Below are 23,593 nucleotides of genomic sequence, written 5' to 3'. Positions count from 1 at the left end.
CTGTGGGATTTGGCCTCCTCTGCCTGATCCCTGGCATCTCCAGAAGCCACTCTTCCTACTCCCTGGAATCCAGTCATTGCTTCCTTCCGTATCCTTGACAGCACCCCAGCATTCACTTCTTAATTGTTCCGTGAGCCAGAAGGGCTCCCCTTGAGCTTTGTACGGCTCTTCTTCACATCTGTTCTTCAGAGATCAGCTTGAGTACCATCTCCTCAGAAGACTGTCTCAGTCTTCCTGATCTAATAGGATTGCCGCTCTTACAGTACTGTGTTTCTCTCTTGGCTTTTTCACAACTTGTAAAAGTTGTGTTTATCACCTGTTTATCTTATGAGGGCACAGAACAAGCCTGTGTTGGTCACTGTTGTCTTTATGACTGTGCACCAAGCTTGGCAAGAGATACTTTCTGAGTGAAAGAGTGCAGGACCCAGGCATGGTGTTTTCTAAAGCACACTCTGTGGAATATGATTTTGTAGGTTGTACAAAGTCAGAGTTGACAAGCTACTGCCTCTGCACTGAATCCAACAGTTACATACTGTTACATACTGTCAAGGGCCACTTCAGCTTAATGATAAGGTTGCATAGTTATGACAAAGACCATTATGGTTTGAATGTGAAATGTCCCCCAGAGGCTCATGTGTTGAAGGCTTGGTACTCAATGGAACAAAGTTCAAAGGTGAGAAGTGGGCTCTGCTCTCATCAGTGGATCAATCTGTGATGGGTTCATCGCTGAGGGCATTACTGGTAGGGGGTGGAGACTTTAGGAGCCTAGTGGGAGGAGGTAGTATGTCACTGGGGGAATGTTCTAGAGGGGCATATTGGTCTCTGGCCTCCCCACTCTCTAAGCTAAGCAACTTTTCTACACTGTGACTTTTTATTGTGATGTCCCACCTCACCTCAGGCCCAGAGCAATGGAGCCAGCAGACTATGAACTGAAACCTCTGACACTGTGAGCCAAAATAAATCCTTCCTTCTTTAAGTTGTTTTTCTCAGGCATTTTGTTGCAGTGACAAAAAATTGACTAACATACCAAATGACTCATAAAGCTATTTGGTTCCTAACAGATAAGTCTGCTAATCCTTGTTATGGGCGATTATAGCAGAACTAAAACAAAACAAAACAAAAGGTTCTGTGGGTCTGATATATGTTGAGTTAAACAAAGTCATATGAAAAATCTCCAAAAATGTGTCATAACATACCATTTCCTTTTTTGCACTTGCTGGTTCTTTGGAATAAACTTTGTTTTACTTTTTGTTTTTGCAGCATTGGGGATCAAACCTTGCGTATGACAGGCAGATGCAGTATTTCACTGCATAATTGTCATCCCTGCATTGACAAGTATCTCATGCATCCTAATCTTGTGTCAAAGGTAGTTTAATAATAAATGATTTTTAAGTAATACTGGCACAATGTTTTTAGCTCACATAGTGGTTATACTCTTTTTTTTTTTTTGCAGAAAAAAAGGCATAAATATCTGTGACAATTATGCAGTGAAATATGATGTTCTTCTATGGAGCTTAAACCACTAGCCTTGGAATAGACTTTGAAAAATGCTAGTTTGAACAATGAAGGTGAAATTCCATCAAGTTTTCTCTGGACAGAGTGTGATAAGAATTTCTCAGTAGTCACAGTAAACTGGCCTTCAATACTTCAGGGGTAAGTATTGAGAAGGGAAGCTGAGAAGTATCTACTAAGGATTGGACTTCATAGAGTAATCATGCATTCAGTAGTTGTCTGTCCCTGGTATCAATATCCTAGCATCTCTTTCAACTCTATAAACAATCCCCAATGGGATATATCAACATAACTAGGAATACCCCCCTGTAGTTCTAGAAGAAAACAGGATGACTGAGCAGTGACTTACTTTTTCTTGACTGTTCAGCTCATGGTACGGGATGTGGGCAGGCAAGTAGGTGTGGAGCAGAGCACAGAAGGCCAGGCCATCACTCCAGCTGCTGCTGAAGTTGGTGATGTCAATGTTCTGCAGCAGGGGAAAAAAAGCAGTATTAAACCCCTAAACTGAGCAATGTCAATACAAGGGAGACTGTTCGGTTAGGACTCTAACTTTGGGTTTTTGGAAAGCAACATAGGAACAAACTACCCCAAACTGCTGGGAGTACATTTGATTTTGGCACCTGGAAAGGCTTGGTATGGTCCCCATTCTTTTCCAGGATAGTAGGAAAAGAAGGTGTAAATACTCAAAACAACAGGAAATTCCGGTTGCCTCCTGCAGGGGTCTTCCCACTGAGTTGCTTTGTATATCTCAGTACTTCCCAAATATATTTGGCCAAGAGAGAATCATCATCAACATCATCAACATCATGGATAACATAATCAGCAACAAGCAGTTTAAGATGAACAAAAAGGTTGTAAAGCCCTGAGTGACTGGTCTGGCAGCTTGTCCTGCTTCCTCAGCTGGAGACCTCCTCAGTGGGGAGAGAAACCTTCAGGCTCCACTGTCCCTCTGGGAGCACACCGTCAGTGGGAGCACATGGGGAAAATGGGACTCCACCTTCAGCACAGGAGGGGCTCCTGGTGGCTGTCTGGTTCACAGTTATAAAGAAGCTAAAATCTAACGTTCCTAGGCAGGTGGCCTAGGCTTGCAGCTCCAGGGTACCTCCGCCTTGCAGATCTTCAGACCTTCCTTGCTTATTCTTACAGGGTTTCCTTCCCTGGTTTCACAAAGCTTATCCCAGATGCAATGTCAGGTTCTCAGGCCTGTGAATGCTTTCATGTTTACGTGATTCAGTCCAAATGTATTGAAATAGCTCACAAGGGAGGTCTGCAAGGGGTTGCAGAAGTGGGGCCCACTTGAGGCTTGGGTTTTATGTCTGTGTTCTGAGCAGCCTGAAGGTGATAAAAGGAATTGGGCCAGTGCAGGACTCCTTGCAATCTCTTCACAGTTGCTGGGGCTTGAGCACCCAGTCCTGGGAAAAAGGGGAGTCAAGAAAGCTGGCAAAGACTTTGAAGAGGGGTGATGGTCGCTGGCTCCTTCTAATGGAGTGGATGTTGACAGCCCCTCCTTCCCTCTGCCCAAACAGCCAAATGTAACTATAACCAGTCAACTCTCTGACTGCCCTGGTGTTTTTTTCTTGTTTTAGAGTGTTTCTATCAGGGGCAACTGGCAGTTTAAAAGGACAGGAAGAGAGAAGTAGAAAATGGCATGAAGTTAAGTTGGAATAGGGAAGGAAGACTTTCATGGAATTCTTCTCAAAGTGTGTAGAGAAGTTTTAGAGAATATACATAGGTGGAAATAAATAATAAAATACAGCAGAATGTTTCCTGTGAAGTTTCCTTGGAAGCAAATGATCTACGATCTCATTTGTGTTTTTTTTTAATACCTTCATTTTATGGGTTTATATTTTTATGTGGTGCCGGGGATCAAACCCAGTGCCTTATGCATGCTAGGCAAGCACTCTGCCACTGAGCCATAACCCCGACCTCCATTTGGGTTTTTAATCTAGATTTTTCCAGTATTAGTTTGAGCTAGCCTCGCCCTTAGCCACAAGGTTGGTCAAATACCTCATTGGTGAGTAATGAAATTGAGACAGAAGAGGTGATGTGACATGTCACACATGAGCCTTTCCTGAAGGGCACAGACACCAAGAACCCTCACCTCTGCCTTTCTATCAAACCTCCTCTTGCCTTTAGCCAAAGTCCAAGATGATTCTGGTGGACCCTAGACCTTTATCCCAACACACAGGCTATCTTGAGTCTACTTTGCAATTGCATTCACCCAGGGAAGGACATTTGGTTAAAAGCAACACACCACCGTGATAATGCCTCTCTATTTGGATTTTCATGACTGAAGCACAATTAACTTGTAATAGTTGCTAAGCATCAGTGTTACATAAAAGTCTGAGAATGCCACTGTTGCAAGGGGCCCTGTATCCATTTTCAGTTTGACTGTAATGGCCCTCTGAGAAGCTGACCACTGGAATTATTTGGCTCTAAAACCTCTTTTGGTTCAGTAGTTACCTGGCAAGACCTGGATACTTACAGACTAAATAAATAAATAAATAAATGCTTTGGCTTTGTACTTTCAGAAGAGGTTTATATGTTTAAAGAACAGAGGGGGAAAAATGGGCCTGGGGGTTGGGGGAATGATCTATTTCACCAGCTTAGATTCAAGCATTCAAACTACACATCACTCTGGAAAGGGGAACTTAAGGGGGAAGGACAAGGTCAACCTTGGGGAACGGCTCTTACCAAAAATCAAATTCCTTTCCTTTCTTTCTTTGCCACACACAGGTTGCCTGAGACCCCATCTCCAACTAACCTCTCATATGGCTGTGACTTGGAGGAGGGAAAGCCAGGATGTATTTCCAGAGGCCACATGCTTATGCCTCTTATTTATGATGGCCCCTATAGTTTCTTTGTAAACAGAAACAAGCACCGCAGAGGGCCTGCAAGCATTCCTTCTGCAAGGCAACACAGACCTAGATCATTTCATTTCCAACAGAAGGCTACATTTTAAACCGGAAGTTGAATGCTCAGTGATCAAGATGAAGGTCCTTTAAGTTTCAAGCTCCAAAAATGCTGGGGGTGGTAAGAGTAGTGATATTTGTCAAATACCTACAATGTGCCTGCCACTGTGTACTTTGTCATTTAATTTTCAGAACTGCCGTACATGGTTAGTTGGGTTATGCCCATTTTATGGACAAGAAAGCTGCAGCAAAAAGAAATATTAGTGCCAGAGTCAAGGTTCAGTTCCATGTGACTACAAAGCACATGTATTGTTTTCTGAGGGACACTGTTACCCAGGGAGGAAGAGGTTGGGGGTGGGTGGGTGTTGAGGCAGGATGAACTGAGCATAGAATTCAACACCATCTGCAGTGCTGGAAGCAGACCCTACAATTCCTGGATTCACATCTAGGACAAGAATAAACAGAAATGCTGAGGCGAGAGAAAGCAGATTCTAGAGGGAGTCAAGGATGGAACTTTGACTCCATTACTCTTGTAAGTTAGTAAACTAGAACCACATTTTCTGTCACCAGGCTATTGATCACAAGGAACAGGCTCTAGGGTAAACAGCATCACTCTTCTAGCACTAGTGAATGTTACCACACTGAGGAACTTATATGTCTCAAATGGGCCAGATTCTTCCTTCCTCCTCCAATTTATTTTATATTTAAAACTTTTAAAATTTGCTAAATCTTTTTTTTTTTTGGGGGGGGGGATTACTGGGAATTGAACCCGGGGCACTTAACAACCGAGCCACATCCTGAGCCCTTTTGCATATTTTATTTAGAGAGGGTCTCACTGAGTTGCTGAGGCTGGCTTTGAACTTCTGATCCTCCTGCCTCAGCCTCTTGAGCTGCTGGGAATACAGGTGTGTGCCACTGTGCCCAGCTGCTAAATCTTTCCCTTCCTAAAACATGAGAACATTTAATAGACATGTGTCTTGTGTCAATTACCATATTGTTACAGGGGCCACTGATTTGGACCCAGCCCTTATAGTAGGCCCCAGTGGATCAGATAAACCAAAATGGGGTCACACATGCTAAATAATCCATCATCAAACTGAAACCTCAAGGAAACTTTCCAAGACACAGACATTTTCCCTGAAAATAGAGATTCTAGTCTACTTATGTCAGAAGGAGGAAGTCACCCTCGGCTTTCCTCTTTACAAGCAACAGGATGTTAATATGTGTTTTTTGTTTATACTGTTTTCTTGTTTCCACCTTACAAAAACCCACCATTTTGTCAGCAGGAGCTCTCACTCTTGTTTTATAGCATGAAAGCTGTTCTGATCCATGAACTGAGAGTAAAAACCATTTAGATTTATAACTAATTGTTATAATTTTTTCTTTCAAAAGATAACAATATGAAATACCATTTCCTTTCTTTTTTCTTTTTCTTTTTTTTTCGGATTGAACCCAGGGCCTTGTGCATGTGAGGCAAGCACTCTACCAACTGAGCTATATATCCCCAGCCCCCCATTTCCTTTCATCAGCAGAATCTTCAGAAGCATTTTGAGAGGTCAAACGGATCCAAAGATGTGATGAAGCCATCCATCTCACAAAATTGAGAAAGTGTCTGGTATATTAGTAAACAGAATCCCAGTTAAGAATAATCATTGATCTATCACTATAAATGAATAAAAGGTTCAGACTAAAATCTCATGACATCAAATCCGTGATTGAAAAATGAAACAAAATCACCTGTCACCTCAGTATAGCTCAGATTCACAGGATATTTCAGAACAGATTACAGCCTGCAGGTCTCTCTGGAAGACTGAGACACATTTTATCTACTTATTTATTTGGGCTGGGGGTGTAGCTCAGTGGTAAAGCATTTGCCTATCAGGTGTAAAGCCCTGGGTTCCATGCCCAGGGTCACAAAAAAGAAAAAAAGAAAAAAGGAGAAAAGACAAACATTTTAATGTAAGACACACTTCGACAATAAATAATGGGCTGGGGCTGTAGCTTAGTGGTAGAGCACTTGCCTTGCATGTATGAGGTGCTGGGTTCAATCCTCAGCACCACCTAAAAATAAATAAAGATATTGTATTCATCTACAACTAAAAAAATTTTTTAAAAATTAATAAGAGTGCACAGAAATCATATTAGAAAAGCGAAGAAGTATTCCACCTTTTAAAATAGGGAATTATTATGGGAACTCCAAATTTAGGTAATCTAATCCCACATCCGGGTCAGGAAATGTTTCTCTTATGTGTAAGCTATTCTCCATGTTTAAGACTTTTTACTGTTCCGACACTGGCAGAGATGGAGGATAATCAGCTATGATTTGTATTATTAGACTCATTCCAAGAACATTACACCATCAAGTAAAAACCCTACCCTTTTTATTACAGAGTGGAACAACCTCAATTCTTGTTCCCTGAACGTCACTTGAAATGGTCTCTAATTGCATTTGAGTGCCAAGAGTGTCAACAATTCCGTACTTGACACGGCTCACTGAACAACTCAAATTGTGTGTACACATTCTTATCTCAGGAGAGGATGGCTGTCAACCTACAAGCACCACGCACTTCTCAGGCGGTTGCTTTTGTTGCCATTATTACAAAAGTGATTTCGTTACCAAACATGGAGGCATATTTCTGTGAGCCACAGGTATATTTTTGTGAATGAGGAGTTAGCTGACGTGGTGTGACACAATTTGGTTATTTTCTTTTCTCTCTCTCTCTTTTTTTTTTTAAACATAGATGTAAGATGAATTACAGAAAATAGATGAGTTGATGTATGCTCCATCACTCTCCCCTCACTTCACTCTGAAAGAGCCACACTGCTTACATTACGGTTCCTTTGTGGACCTTCTAGAGACCCCTGCAAGCTGTGTGGTATGCAGGACTCCTACCAGCAGAACAGAGGGAAGGTGAAGCAGGCTAAGAATGGGAGTGGATGAACAGGAGAGAGAAGAGTTGTCTCTGAAGACCCTGGCTTCATGGGGGCTGTGCGGTACACTTTGTATGCAAATATGGTAGGGGTATAGGTTGAACCCAGAGACGCTTTGCCACTGAGCTATATCCCTAGCCCTTTTTATTTATTTATTTATTTAGAGACAGGGTCTCATTAAGTTGATCAGCTGGCCTCTAACTTTGCAATCCTCCTGTCTCAGCCTCCTGAGTTACCACTGCACCTAGGCTGGTCTGGTCTTTTTGACTGAAGTCTCAGATGTAAAAGAGGTAACATTACAAGTGTATTTGACAGTTACATTTCTAGGAGCACTTAGAAGAAAATGTTGTAAATTACAGAATTTTGTCCCTTTTGGTGCTACAAAGTCGGTTGAGAATGAATACACTGAATCATACGTGAGAAGTTCAACCTCTAACTTTAGAAAATATTCCAGACTGCCTTTTGAGTGGGTTGGGTGTCATCACAGTTCCAGAAGGATGAATGCAGAAATGCAAAGGCTGTACTTTTTTTTTTTTTTTTTTTTGGTACTGAGGATTGAACTCAGGGGCACTCAACCTCTGAGCCACATCCCTAGCCCTATTTTGTATTTTATTTAAAGACAGGGTCTCACTGAGTTGCTTAGTGCTTCGTTTTTGCTAAGGTTGACTTTGAACTTTCCATCCTCCTGCCTCAGCCTCCCAAGCGCTGAGATTACAGGCATACACCACTTTACCCAGAGAGGCAGTACTCTTAATGCATGGAACAGAAGAAAAGCAAACCCTAACAATCTAGAGCATTTTGCTTCCAGAAGATTAATCTCATTTGTCTTCTGTTGCCTGGAAACCCAATATTTAGTAAAAAAAAAAATTAATCATAGGAAAGAGAAGCCACAGAGCACACACTGAAATGACTCTTGCGCTCAACTCTACTGAGGATACACAGTTGGATTTGATGGCTGTGTGACTTTATTCCTACCATTCCATCTTCTCTGAGGATCTCTGGTTTCCTCCATCGCATTTCTATGAATGGAATGACTCTGTATGCACTAAGTAGCAAAGTTTAAAAACAATTAAAAAGCAGCAAAGTAAAGCTTCTGGGAAAAAGGCAGGAAATGGATTAGAAAATGTAGTATGTTAATTCCTGCAAAAATTAGCTCTCTCAGGCTGAGGGTGTCTTAAATATCCTTCCTCCCAGGATAGTTCTGGGGCTTTTCTTGGTAGGTCTTTATTGTCACAGCTGTGAAATAATGCTTTTGTTTGTCTTTTAATGTAACAATTTATAGATCCCAGAGGACAACAGATGATCATTCCTCACTAAGGTTCAGCATGTGTAAGAGACCAGGAAGGCCCAAATTTACTTTGAAGATTTGGTGGGACAGAATACAGAGCATATACACTAATCAGAAGGTTCATGTGAAATTGCAAAAAGGCAGCCTATTCCTTCCCTGTACTTGTATTTAGCACTCATCCCTTGTCTCAGGCAGGTGTGTGTACCATAGAATTTTAATATGTTTCAGCTTCAGGCCAGGCCATCTGGTCAACCTCAAGTGACCTGCCTTATACATGGACAGTGTGGCCTTCTACCAAGGACTTTAGTGACCTGTACAAAGGCTTCTGTGCCCCCCTCTCCATATAGCATCCTCCCTTCTGCCATCCCATCCCATCCCATAGAATGAACTGTTCAAGGTGCCTTCTCTGATTGCTGCCTTCTCTGCTACTGTGACATTCATTGCCAGCTCTCTGTACTGTGATGTGGAGACTGTGTCCAAATGGAGGGCTGGTGACCAGGGCTTCACCTTGGGTTTCTCTTCCCATGGAGATTATTCCTGTGCTTGTTCTCTAGAGGTAAATTCTAGATGGATACATTTAAAACTAAAATTGTAACATTAGTAGAAGGAAATGTAGAAGAATAGTTTCATAATCTCAGGGAGACAAAGTTATCTACAGCATAAAATTCAAAAAGCATAAAAGACAAGGCTGAGAAATCTTACTATACAATGAAGTTTCTATATGACAAAATTTAAAAACTATATGTACGTATATATAGAGAGAATGAGAGAGTGCAGATGATGAATATTTATAATATACGCCTATAAGCAATAAGGAAGAGAGAACACAAGTAAAAATGGTTGTAAGAATAAACCAGTGATGCATCAAAGAGGAAATACAGTCTGAAACCTATAAAGAAATTTTCAGTCTCACCAGAAAATAAGAATGGTGAAACAAAATTTTCACTCATTAAAAACTAAAAAGACTGGGCTGGGATTGGGGCTCCGTGGTAGAGTGCTTGCCTAGCATGTGTGAGGCACTGGGTTCAATTCTCAGCGCCACATATAAATATATAAATAAAATAAAGGTTCATCAACATCTAAAAAAATTTTTTTTAAATTAAAAAGACTGCTAATTCATAGAGTTAATGAAGATATGGGGAAATGAATTTTCTTATATTGGGTGATGAAAATATAAAATGGTATAGGATTTTAGGAAGACAACTGGAAGTATTTTTTTTTTAATGAAATTATTTGACCCAGTAGTATCACACTGGGGAGATCTGTTCTAGAAAAGACATAACTAGAATGAAAAAAAAACTAGAAAAGACGTGTAGATTATTGTTCAGGATGGGGAATTAGAAATATCCTAATGGGGCTGGGGATGTGGCTCAAGCAGTAGCGCGCTTGCCTGGCATGCGTGCGGCCCGGGTTTGATCCTCAGCACCACATACCAACAAAGATGTTGTGTCTGCCGAGAACTAAAAAAAAAATAAATATTAAAAAAATATTAAAAAAAAAAAGAAATATCCTAATGGAAGTAGGCTAAGTAAACTTTTTTTGAGATTTTTTTAATAAAAAATAACCTATAATATAGTTTCCTAATCAGCAGAAATTTCTGTGAAGCTCATGGGAAAAATCTTACCTGTTTTTTTTTTTTCCTGGGGTGTGTGTGGGTGGGGGGTGGGGTACTGAGCCACTACTGAGCCACATCACCAGTAATATTTTGTATTTTACTTAGAGATAGGGTCTCATTGAGTTGCTTAGTGCCTCGGTTTTGCTGAGGCTGCCTTTGAACTTGTGATCCTCCTGCCTCAGCTTCTGGATCTCCTAGAATTACAGGCATGCGCCACCCTGCTGGGCCTTATCTGTTTTTTTTTTTTTTTTTTTTTTTTTTTTTTTTTTTTTTTAAAGAGAGAGTGAGAGAGAGGGGGACAGAGAGAGAGAGAGAATTTTAATATTTTTTTTTTCTTAATTCTCGGCGGACACAACATCTTCGTTTGTATGTGGTGCTGAGGATCGAACCCGGGCCGCAAGCATGCTAGGCGAGCGCGCTACCCCTTGAGCCACATCCCCAGCCCCGCCTTAGCTGGTTTTTGAGGGTTTGTTATATGCAATAGTTTGTTGCTTTTTGGTAATATTTTGATAGATGTCAACCTAGAGGCTTGGTCCTATAGTTTTCTATGTGTTCACTGACTTGGTTAAAGAAATTTGGGAAGGATATAAATAACAAATTCATAGATTCAGGATCCAAAAATATTTCAATAGGCAAAAAATAGAAATCAAATTAAATAAGATGGCATTTAACTTGATTCTTCTTCATCTTTTGTGTATTTCCAATCTTTCTATAATGACAATGTATAATTTTTACAGTGAGAAAAAAATAATACATGCTACTAAAAATAATAACAAAACACATAGACAAAATAGGCCAATGTGGTAATGAATTTATAATTTCCAAGATAATGAATTTATAAAAGTCCTATTAATTGTAGGATTTAGGGTCAAATAAATTGTGGAGGAGTGCCCTCTTACCCGTATTTTTTCAAAATTTGAGGAAGAAGAAAAGACTCAGTTATAGATGAGGGAAGGCAGATGTAATTAAGAACTTGCTAGGTCTGGGGATACTTAACCTAGCATGCACTAGGCCTTTGGTTCAACTCCAGCCTCTGGCCCCCTCCCCACAACACACACTAGAGGGGATGGGGCCCACAGCTCAAATGTAGAATACATGCTTAGCATGCCTGTGGAAGAAGTGACATTGGGATTTCCAAAGCCAGAACATAAAAAGCCTTGAATTTCTATCCAAAACTCTTGGAATGCTCTCTCTGGGACCTCTGTAGCTTCTGAGGTATGCAGAAATCTGTGGAGAAAGCCTGGCCAGCCCCTAACTATTCTAGCCTCTAGCCATTTAAGGTTCTAGACCTCAAGGAACAGAGGGCAGTCACACCTGAATTTCAGATTTGTGGTGGCAGCGGAGGACCCAACACTATTGTTATTCTAATCTACTAAATTTGGGGGTAGTTTGTTTTGCAGTTGTAGATAAGCAAAACAACTTCACATCACTTCTGTGACATCTGCTACAAAGAAGAGAATCATCTCTCTGTGACAGTGGAAACCAATCTTTTGTCCCTAAAGCAGATAACTTGGGTTTTTTTTCTTTTCTTTTTTTTTTTTTTATTAGTTGCTCATGACAATACAATGATTTTGACATATCATACATTTATAACTTGGGTTTTCATTGGAATGTCTGTCCACTTTTGATCCTATTCATAATATTGCTTTAATCACTTATTTCTCTATTTAAGATTTTATATTTGGACTTTTTCTCCCAAATCAAGTCTGACAAGTTGTATTTAAAGGAGTTTATGGGGCTGGGGTTGTGGCTCAGCGGTAGAGTGTTCACCTAGCACGTGAGGGGCCCTGGGTTCAATCCTCAGCACCACGTAAAAATAAATTAATTAAGATATTGTGTCCAACTACAACTAAAAAAATAAATGTTAAAAAAAAGGAGTTTAAAAAACATGGACCTGAGCTAGGGACATAACTCGGGATTAAAGAGTTTACCTAGTATGTATGAGGCCCTAGGACCCCTAGTACCATAGAAATAAAAACAAAACCCCCAAAATGAACCTGTTTAATCAATCTGGTCAATTCTTATTAAACATGAGTCTCAGGAACCAAGGTTATGATGGCTTCCCCTGTTGGTGTTCTCCCTTCTGGAATATCTCAGGGGGGTAGAAGGGTTTTTGAAGTAGAGGCCTTATTTACCACAGCTCACGGTAAATACGAGAAAACTGGCCTTTATTTTTCTCTGTAAAACTTTCTTGGCTCTTCTTCTTGTTTTCTTCCAGGTGAATATTTAACTATTTTTTTTTTTAAAGAGAGAGTGAGAGAGGAGAGAGAGAGAGAGAGAGAGAGAGAGAGAGAGAGAGAGAGAGAGAGAGAGAGAGAGAGAATTTTTAAATATTTATTTATTTTTTTTTAGTTCTCGGCGGACACAACATCTTTGTTGGTATGTGGTGCTGAGGATCGAACCCGGGCCGCACGCATGCCAGGCGAGCGCGCTACCGCTTGAGCCACATCCCCAGCCCTTTAACTATTTTTTAAGTTTAGGAAGAAAGACGTTCTGTTGGGATTTTAATAAGAATTGTATTCGATTTATAGGTTAATTTGGAAGACCACTTTTTTATGATTTTACCCATTTTCTTTTTTTTTTTTTTAATTTTAATATTTATTTATTTTTAGTTTTCGGCAGATACAACATCTTTGTTGGTATGTGGTGCTGAGGATCGAACCCGGGCCGCACGCATGCCAGGCGAGCGCGCTACCTCTTGAGCCACATCCCCAGCCCCCCATTTTCTTTTTTTAAAACCCCACTGGAGGAACTAAGGATTTGGAATATAGATAAGAAGGCCATGGTTAGTGAGTTCAGGAAATATTGTTCTGTGGTTTACCTGGCAAGGTCAAAGGGAAAAGTTAAGGGGATTGTAAAAAAACAACACTCCTTTGAGGATAAGAACTTCTAATGACAAGGAGACTGCTGTATCAATAGAGCTGTTTGGGCAGACACCACACAGCTACTTTCTGAAATAGAATAAAAAGGCTTTTTCACACCAGAAAAGTGGCTGAGACTTGTGATGGTTAATTAACTATAGGTGTCAGCTTGACTGGATGAAGAACTATCTAGAGGACTGGTAAAGCATGACTTTTGAGTGCCTCTGTCAGCGTTTCTAGAAGAGACCTTGTGTGAGTGAAGAAGACCCTCCCTCAGTGTGGGCAGGCACCATCCAATTGGCTGGGGACTCAGAACAAAAAATGGCAGAGAAAAGGATTTTCCCTCTTTTCTGGAGCTGAGAATCTCTTTCCTTTCCTCCCGCCTTCTGCCTTCTGCCTTCTGAATGGAGTGACACAGTAAAAAGGCCCTTGCCAGATGCTGGTGCCATGTTCTTAGACTTTCCAGCTTCCAGAACTGTGAGCCAAATAAACTTCTATTACAAATAAATTACCTATCATGTAGCATTCAGTTACAGCATATAAAAGGGGATGCAGACAGGGCTCTTATCTTTCTTGCTTCCTCCTTTTTCACTTAAACACTTGAGAGCCTCCACCCTTGCAATTTCCTCCCTGAGGTTCTCTGGTTTGGATATCTTGACCCTTGGTCTAGTTTGTCTATTTATTTTGATGTTCTGAGAAATGAACCCAGGGTTGCTTTACCACTGAGATACATCTCTAGCCTTTTTTTATTTTGAAACAGGGTCTCGCTAAGTTGCCAGGTTGGCTTTGAACTTGCAATCTTCTTGCCTCCTGAGTAGCTAGGATTGTAGACTTGTGCCATGGCATGGACCACTTGGGCTAATTTAACTGCAAACTCTGGATCCTGCTGTCCAATAACTCTTGACCCATTTGGCTGGGTCCACATCCATGTTGGCACTCCCTACCCCAATTCCTGCCAGAAGCCCAACTGATGGGCTTCTATACAGCCAACATTGGCAAAGGAAGATGAAATACCATAACTAAGCACAACTTTGGTTCTATAGCGTCCTGTGAGCAGATCTTTTCTGTACCTCTCACCCTGAGAATCAAATGATTCTCTGCTAGGAATCCCTAGCTCCAGACCATATTCCAGGTCTCTGGAGAAAACATTTTTGGAATTTTCTTCCTCAACTTTTCTCTTCTTCCTTTCTGTAGAGTTGAGTATCTTTTTGTTAAGTTCCTTCTTCTTCTTATTTTTTCTAAAAAGGGATGGTTATTGGGAACTCTGCTGGTTCTACTCATCCTAGAATCACCCAGTCACTCACTTTTCAGGCTGACTTATCTGTTAACAACTGTTATACCCTAAATTCTCCTAGCAGAGAGCTTATCTATATCCATCAGTTCCCCAAGAAAATGTTAATGAAACCTAATTATGAACCACATGCACTAATGATTCCACTCTACTTAAATCTATAGCCTTTTGTCCATAACTACAGTTATCAAACTAATTGAGCCCCTCTACTTGTAAGATGCTGAGGGATATACAAACAATGAAGCATGGTCCCTGCCCAGTACGGGTCACCATATGCATGAGTGAGGCAGGGCAAAACACACTTGAGCCTGCAAAGTAGCACATGCCTATAATCCCAGTGACCTGGAAGTCGAAGGCAGGAAAATCACAAGTTCAAGGCCAGCCTCAGCAATTTAGTGAAGCCCTAAGCAACTTAATGAGACCTTGTCTCAAAATAAAAAAAAATACAGGGCTGGAGTTGTGGCTCAGTGGCAGAGCCTCACATGTGTGAGGCACTGGGTTCCATTCTCAGCACCACATATAAATAAATAAAAAATAAAGGTCCGTCAACAACTAAAACGGGGGGGGGGGGGGGGGGCTGGGAATATAGCTCAGTGGTAAAGTTCAATTCTTTACTGGGTTCAATTCTCAGTACCAAAACAAGACACACTTAACACATGTAAGTCTGGGATTTGGAGGAGTCATGATGAGGTCTGGTTCCAAAGAATGAGTAAGTTGCTAGTAGGATTTACCACAGAGTTCTGGGACCCAGGGGACAAAAGTCTGGGCTCTCTTCTGTCTTTATTAAGATGATAATCAGATTTAACTAAGCCTTGGAACACCAAAACGCTAATTACTCTAAAGAAGAAACCAACCCAGATTGCAAGCAGCTCCACAACTCTTCGTCCCTCCCTCAGGACAGCAGCTGTGTGATCGACTTCAGGAAAATGACTCAACTTTTCTGGCCTATAGTTTCCTCATCTCTCAAATGAGGTCGCTGGATTATATCAATGGTTTTGAAATGATTTGAAATGATTAGTCACAGGACCTGTACTTCCATCTAAGTTTCCACAGAAGTTTTTTCCCCCCTAGTGAAGTTTGAAAGCCACAAGATTCAATGATCTTTTCTTTTGCCTTCTTTCACATATATTCTATTTTAAACTAGCCTATACAACAGCCACTAATTAACATTAAATACAATTAAATATTCAGTTTCCCAGTCCCATTAACCATCTCTTAAGTGCTCAATAGTTACATGTGGCCTGTGGCTCCTGGATTGGATAGCATAGATCTTTAACACTCTGAAAGTTCTAAAAGACAGTGCTGGCCTGCATTTATACAAACATGTGTATGTGCATGCGTGTGTGTATGTACATGTGTGTGTGTGTGTGTGTACGTGTGTATGTAGAAATATTTTATACAAATGGTAGCATGCTTTTTATCCTTACTGAGATATACGGGGAGAGTGCCTTTCACTACATATAGAAAACAATTATAATGAAGAGATCAAGAAGCCAGACAGCAAGAGGTAAATACTGGTTCTGTCACTTACTAGTGGGTCTCTGAGCAATTACTTGACCTCTTTATGCCTTAGTTTCTCTGTCCTTAAAAATGGACATACACTTTAGACATGGCTGGGAATCTACCTGCCATCCTTGCCTTAAAAACCTTTAAGGAGCCTAGAATCAAATGAATTAGACTCTGAGGGAAAAGACATGTCTTAAGATAAGCCAGTAAGTTTTAGAAAACAACATGATTTTCTTCACATCATGATGCTCTAGAGCTCCAAATTGAGTATTTTTACTAAGAAAAAAAATTTAAAGGTGGTCCTTCTATATTTTTGGATGTGCTTACTAAGAAAATTACACATAACTGAAGAAGTCTAAGAAAATCTATTCCAAGGCCAAGTTTAATTTATATTTGACAAATAACCTTCAACCCAATGTCAATCTCCCATCCTCAGAAGACTGAATTCAATCCCTGAAATCATTAAGACTGTGGCTAGATGAGTTCTTTTTTTCCCAAAATGAGCATTTCATGAGTAAGAAAGTGGAAAAAATGTTCAGTGCAGATTCACTTGGTGTTGTTATTATCTGAACAGACTTACATGCTTTCCTGGGGGATGGAGAAGGAACAGCAGCAAATATCAAAGCCTCCTTTTTGTTCATGAAGGTAAGATAATGGCTACTGGTGTTTGATGGTATCATGCGCCAATATCAGCTGCTAGCATACTTGACCCTAGGAAGACCTAGATCAAATGGCCCACAGGAGGAAAGAAACCCAGGGTGCTTTAAATCAAACTATTTCTTAGTAGGAGGAAACATTTTTTAATTTTGTTTTGAAAATCTTACTTTTACTTCTATACATATGAAAAATGTGTACACTGGCAATTTTTTAAAAATTTACTTTTAATTGTTAAAAAAAATGTACACATTTATGGGAGTACCATGTGCTGTTTAGTTACATGTATATACTATATGTGTTCAAATTAGGATAAGCATATTTATCTCCTAAAATGTTTATCATTTCTTTGAGATGGAAACATTCAAAATCCTTTCTTTCAGCTTTCTGAAATATATGTTGACAACATGGCTGATGCTCGTGCCATGTCCTGAGCTTCTAAACTATGAGCTAAATAAACCTCTTTTCTTTATAAAATACCTACCCCTTCACATTATTTTGTCATAGTAATGTACCAGTACACCTGGTGACAATTGCCTGTTGACCTGGCCCATTCATGGGGCTCTCCTTCCATCTGCCTCAGAAAGTGTCCTTGGCAAGAGTGACTGAGCCTAGGTTCTGCCTCCAATTTTGACTTCCAACCACAATGGGGCCAGCTAAACTCTTTCTCATTAATGCAATTTAGCTTTGTGGCACTGTGTTTTAAAAATATGTTTTTTTGTTTGCTTTGAAAAGACCTGTTTAGTCTGCACAAATTTGGCAAAAACTGACTTCAGCTTTAAATCTCACAACTATCCCTCAAGGCCTCTCAGCTCCTCAGGCAAGACCACCTCTGCTTTTTCACTTTTTAAATCCATACATCTTCCCATGCAGCTGGCAGGTGACTAGAAATCAGAAAGAGGAAACCAGTAAGCATACTAAAAATGACAATAAGATAAAAGGAATAAGATAAAATAGATACTAATAGCCACAAGAAAATGTGAATTATCTAAACTTCCAGATTATTTATAAGGCTAAACTAACTAAGAAATACATCTGGGCTGGAGATGTAGTACAGTGGTTCAGTGCTCTCAGAGTATAAGCAAGTCCCTGGAATTCAATTTCCAGTGCCACAAAAACAGTAACAATAACAACAACAAAGATAAACCTAAAACATGTGACTAAGAAAGGGTGGAAATAAAAGAAGTAAAAATATATCACACAAATAAGAGCTAAACATAAACAGGAATAGTGACTTTGGTATCATAAAATGTAAACTTCTAGCTCAAGAGGATTAACTGAAATAAAAGGTGAAGCCTACTAAGGAGATATAAAAGCTAGGAACTTTTAAGTTTGGTTGAAAATGTTTAAGGTCAAAACTTAGAAATCAAAGATTTTAACAACAACAAAAAAATCACAATCAGAGTTAAAAGACCTCAAAGCACCTCTCAGAACTGAATAGATCAATGGGACACACAGTGACGGGACATGCTCCACTCCTGAATGAGGCTCAGGGGCCAGAGGGTGCCTCTGGAACAGACATTCAAGACCAGAGCTTTATGACTGAGCAACTAAGAGGTCCTTTCAAGGATGTTCCTGAGAACAAGAGAACACTCAGTCCCAAGGGATATTCAAGTCTTCGCTTTTAGAGAATACAAAATCTGTCTGGAACTTTCAAATGAGAGATTTCCCAACTGCCACCCAAGAAGATGATGATGAAGATGATAATGATGATGATAATAAATCAGTTTTTGAACATCAGAATCTTGTAAATTAAAAAAAAATTTTTTTTAAGTACTGGGTATTGAACTCAGGTTGCTTAACCACTGAGCTACATCCCCAGCCCTTTTTTATATTTTATTCAGAGCCAGGGTCTCACTGAGTTGCTCAAGGTCTGGCTAAGTTGCTGAAGCCAGCTTTGAATTTGTGATCCTTAGCTTCCTGGGCTGCTAGAATTACAGGCTTGTGCCACTGCACCTGGCAACATTTTTTTTGATTAAGAATTTATCCTATGGGCTGGGGATGTGGCTCAAGCGGTAGTGCGCTTGCCTGGTGTGCGTGCGGCCCGGGTTCGATCCTCAGCACCACATACCAACAAAGATGTTGTGTCCGCCAAGAACTAAAAAATAAATATTAAAAAAATTCTCTCTCTCTCTCTCCCTCTCTCCTCTCTCACTCTCTCTAAAAAAAAAAAAAGAATTTATCCTGGGCTGGGGATGTGGCTCAAGCGGTAGCGTGCTCGCCTGGCATGTGTGGGGCGCTGGGTTCGATCTTCAGCACCACATACAAATAAAATAAAGATGTTGTGTCCACCGAAAACTAAAAAATAAATATTAAAAAATTCTCTCTCTCTTTAAAAAGGAAAAAAAAAAAGAATTTATCCTGTCACCAACCCTACTACAGAAGGCATGTTATGGTTTGGATCTGGATTGTCCCCCAAAGGCTCATGTGCTGAAGACAGGGTTCCCAGTGCAGCAATGTTCAGAGGTGGGACTCTGGGAACAGACTGATCATGAGAGATTAATCCACTGATGAATTCACAGCTGAATGAACTACTGGGAGGGGGTGAAGATTATGGGAAGTGAGACTTGGTTGAAGGAGTGGGTCCCTGGGGAGTGGTGTATCTTGTCACCAGCCCTTTCTTCTCACTCTCTGCTTCCTGGCTGCTATGGGGTGAGCAGCTTTCCTTTGCCATGCCCTTCTGATGTTTTGCTGAGCCCATAAAACAAAATAAAACTCCTTTAAGTTATTTTTCTCAGGTGTCTTGTCACAGCAACAAAAGTTGACTAACACAGGCAGTAAAGTAACTAAGCAACAACAAGTTAAATACCCCTTTATTACTAATAGAGTAAAAAAACAATATGCTTTGGTTGTAGCTGTGGTACATGCTTGTGTTTCCAGCTACTTTGGAAGCAAAGGCAGGAAGATCACCAAGTTTAAGACCAGCCTCAGCAACTTAGTGAAACAATTGTCTTGAAATCAAAAAAGTGGGGAAGGTGGGTGGGAGGGAGCTAGAGATGTAGCTCAGTGATAAAATACCTCTGGGTTTAATGATCAGTATCAAGCAAGATCAATCATTCCATAAAACATACCATGACAAAGTTGTGGTTTTTCTCCCATATAAGAATGTTTCACTTCTAGGAATCTATCTATATTGCTAATTATATAAACGAGTTAAAAGGGAAGACATCATATGGATAGCTCAGTAAATGCCAAAAAATAATTTAAATATTATTCTTATTTCTGGATTAAGGAAAAAAACAAAATCAAAACGCTCAGTAAACTCAAAACAAATACAAGTTCCTTTAGCTGATATTTACCAGAAAACAACCCAAAAATCATATATATTTTTTAATATTTATTTTTTAGTTGTAATTGGACACAATACTTATGTTTTTATGTGATGCTGAGGATCGAACCCAGGGCCTTGCGCTTGCTAGGCGAGCGCACTACCACTGAGCCACAATGCCAGCCCCCCAAAAATCATATTTAAAGGTGAGATATTATTAATGGAAAATGAGGCAAGACTATCTACCATCAATAGTATTATTTAATATTGTTCTGGACTTTCATGAATGCAATAAAACATAAAAAGTACAAAAGGCATAAATATTGAAAAGAAACAAAAATCATCATTATTTGTAATAGTTTACCTAGAAAAGTCTAAAAATCAGTAAGTAATCAAACAATAAAATGTATAAAGGCATAAAAATTATCACAGTAATATAACTAATCAGGGTCAACATTCAGAGAGCCCTTGTGGTGGAGCATCAGTATAATATGCAGTACTAACGGCCACTTTTTGGTTTTTCTGACCAGTTGCAACCTGTGTCAGAGAACTGGACTAACCGATCAACAGAAGAGAACAGAGTCAAGGCACATACTGCATTTCCATTTCTTTCTTTTTTTTAATTTTTTTTTTTTAAGAGAGAGGAGAGAGAGTGAGAGAGAGAGAGAATTTTTAATATTTATTTTTTAGTTCTCGGCGGACACAACATCTTTGTTGGTATGTGGTGCTGAGGATCGAACTCGGGCCGCACTCATGCCAGGCGAGCGCACTACCGCTTGAGCCACATCCCCAGCCCTGCATTTCCATTTCTACCTCGAACTATCAAGTAGTCAAAGACAGATTGTTAAAGAGATGATGCTAGGATATCAGGCTGGGGATATAGCTCAGTGGCAGAGTCCCTGCCTAATATATGCAAGGCCCAGGGTTCCATCTCCAGCCCTGTGCATGCACACACACATGTGCACACACCACACATACACACACAGAAAAATAAATAATGCTAAACAAATAGCCATGCCATCCATCCATTTAGGATAAAAAGGTTAAAAAAAAAAAACTCTTAGCATATAAATTACAAAAGGAAAAAAGGGCATGTAGAGTGTACACCTTTACCACTGGAAGACAGAGAAGTTGTACCTACAAATTTATGACAGGAAATAATTTCTGAACTATAATTTTTTTTGCCCAATGAAACCATCAAATATCAGGGTAAAGTACAGATGAAAGCCATAGAATTTTACCTTCCATGAACCCATTCTCAGAAAGATACTGTGAAAAAAAGGGGGAATTAGGAGGGAGAATTAAAGGACGTGGGATATAGAGGATCAAAAACAAGGAGCTGGGCGTGGTGGCACAGGCCTACAATCCCAGTGGCTCGGGAGACTAAGGCAGAAGGATCGTGAGTTCAGAGTCAGCCTCAGTAACTTAGTGAGGCCCTGAGCAACTTGGCAAGGCCCTATCTCTAAATAAAATATAAAAAAAGGGCCGGGATATGGCTCAGTGGTAAAGTGCCTTGGGTTCAATTCCCATTTCCAAGAAAATGAGCGGGAGGTGGGGGGGAAAGCAAAGAAATAACAGTGACTGGGCACCAGGCAGAGAGGATAGCATGTGGAAGGCCAAAGATTTCAGGTCAGATTTTCTGAAAATGAAACTGGAATTTCTGACTCATATGATGCATGGAAGTAGTTCACAGAGAGTTTGGGGCTGAATAGTGATAAAAGTTGTGCATCCCTAAATCTAAAAATCCACTTGAAAAGTTTCAGATTCTGGAGCATTTTGGGTCTCCCATTTTCAGATTAGGGACATTCAAGTGGTTCTATGAAAATGATGAAAATGGAAACACTTTTGCTTCCAAACATTTCCAATAAAGGATACTCAACCTGTAATTACACAGAAAACTGAATAAACTACAAGCAAAACCATTTTAAGTGTAGGAGGAATAAAAGGTTGTGCAAAAAGGAAAGAGCAATAATGGCATGTACTGTGCTACTACATGGCTACCAGTGAATCACATTTCTATCGTTTTTTTTTTTTTAAGTTGTCAATGGATCTTTATTTATTTATATATGGTGCTTAGAATCGAACCCTGTGCTTCATACATGCCAGGCAAGCACTCTATCATGGAGCCAGGACCCCAGTCCCATTTCTATCATCTTAATGAGAACTCAAAAAATCATACAATTATGAGAGAATAAGAAGACAGGAAGAATGGGAGAGGGGTAGTCGAAAGGAGAGAAAACTTCATTTCTTCTATCAGGAGCTCCAGACATTAAAAAAAAAAAAAAATCCAGAAATTGCAGTTTTGAGCATCCTCCTTAGCTCCTTAGCAATGCCCACTGCACTGTCTGGATGACCTGACCTGACAGTGCTTGACTCTGGGGAGTGGAAACAGACCTCTCAAGACAGGCTGGATGCTTGCTTTTAAGAGCCTTTGTAGATCTTATTATGGGCATGTTTAACTTAGATGAAAATAAAAACTAAAACAAAAAGATCTCTCACAAATCTTAAGGAATAAAGATGATCACACAAATAGAAAAATATGCAAAGCAACTACACTGGTAATTCCGAATGACTATAAAAAAGATTAATGAACTGATAAAAGGTGCTGTATTTCTATTAGTAATGAGAAATTATCTTATCCCAGGATGAAAAAGATAAAAAAAGTATGTCTATTTAGGATTTGAGAAGGTAAAATATCATACATCAAATTATAAAAGTGTAAAAGGAATAATTTTATGGTAAAAATTTGATAATGTGGATCAAAATGGAAAGGGCAACATAGCCCTTCATAAAGAAAATTCACTTCTAGGAATTTATTTTATAAAAACTTAAAACTGGGGCTGGGGTTGTGGCCTAGTGGCAGAGCGCTTGCCTCCCATGTATGAGACACTGGGTTCGATCCTCAGCACCACATAAAAATAAATAAACAAAAAATAAAGTTATAAAAAGAAAAAAACACAATTGTTTCACAAGTATTAAACACAAACTTAGAAAAAGACATGACAGATGATATTTATCATCATGATGATTTTTAAAAACTTTTGGTGAAATTCATGTAACAAAATTTGCCATTTTAAGCTAATTCAGAGTGTACAGTTCAGCAGCTTTATATTGGTAATGCTGTGCAACCTTTGCCACTACCTAGCGCAGTGCATTTTCATCACCCCACAGGACACCCTGTACCTATTAAGCAGTCACTCTACTCCCTCTTCTCCCTTCTCCTCAACCTCTAGCAATCACTAGTTTGCCTTCTGTTTTTATGGATTTTCCTATTCTGGATCTTTCCTGTAAATGGAATCATACAAAATGTGGCCTTTGTATCTGGCTTCTTTTACGCAGCACGTCTTCAAGACACATTCATGTTGTACTATATGTCAATACTTCACTCCTGTTATGGCTAAATAAAAAGTTCAGGTTCTAGGATTGCTAGGAGGACTTAAAGGGCTCAGCAGAGTCACAGCTACTCAATTATAGCTATTCACAGATTTATTACAAGGAAAGATACATATCAAACAAAATTAGGAAAGGGAAAAGGCACATGCAGTGAAATCCAGAGGAAAGCAGGCACAAGCTTCCAAGAATTTTCTCCCAGGGGAGTCATTCGAGTTAATTCTCCCAGCAATGATCTGTGAGAACATGTATGAAATGTGACCTGCTGGGGAAGTTCACTAGTGACCCAGGACCCAGGGTTTTTACTGGGGGCTGGTCATGGTAGGCCCCCTCTGCCTACTACATGCCACACTCTAGGCACCCAG

The 23,593-nt window shown here is 39.9% G+C and overlaps 1 protein-coding gene across 11 annotated transcripts in view; it reads right to left on the bottom strand.

Moving 5' to 3' along the window:
- Positions 1-23,593, bottom strand: part of SPECC1 (sperm antigen with calponin homology and coiled-coil domains 1) — a 280,506-nt gene that overhangs the window by 22,245 nt on the left and 234,668 nt on the right. For 10 of the 11 annotated variants that reach the window (XM_081270147.1, XM_081270146.1, XM_081270145.1 and 7 more), the window contains one exon: positions 1,862-1,978. In XM_081270147.1, the coding sequence (XP_081126273.1) occupies positions 1,862-1,978 (117 nt within the window). Of the gene's footprint in view, positions 1-1,857; positions 1,979-23,593 lie in introns of all 11 variants that reach the window. The other variant, XM_081270152.1, reaches the window with a different exon arrangement.

This window comes from Spermophilus citellus (assembly GCF_964194105.1).
Source record: "Spermophilus citellus genome assembly, chromosome: 17".
Classification (NCBI taxonomy): domain Eukaryota; kingdom Metazoa; phylum Chordata; class Mammalia; order Rodentia; family Sciuridae; genus Spermophilus; species Spermophilus citellus.
The sequence above is the reverse complement of the archived record's forward strand: the minus strand, read 5'-3'. Positions and strand labels throughout refer to the sequence as shown.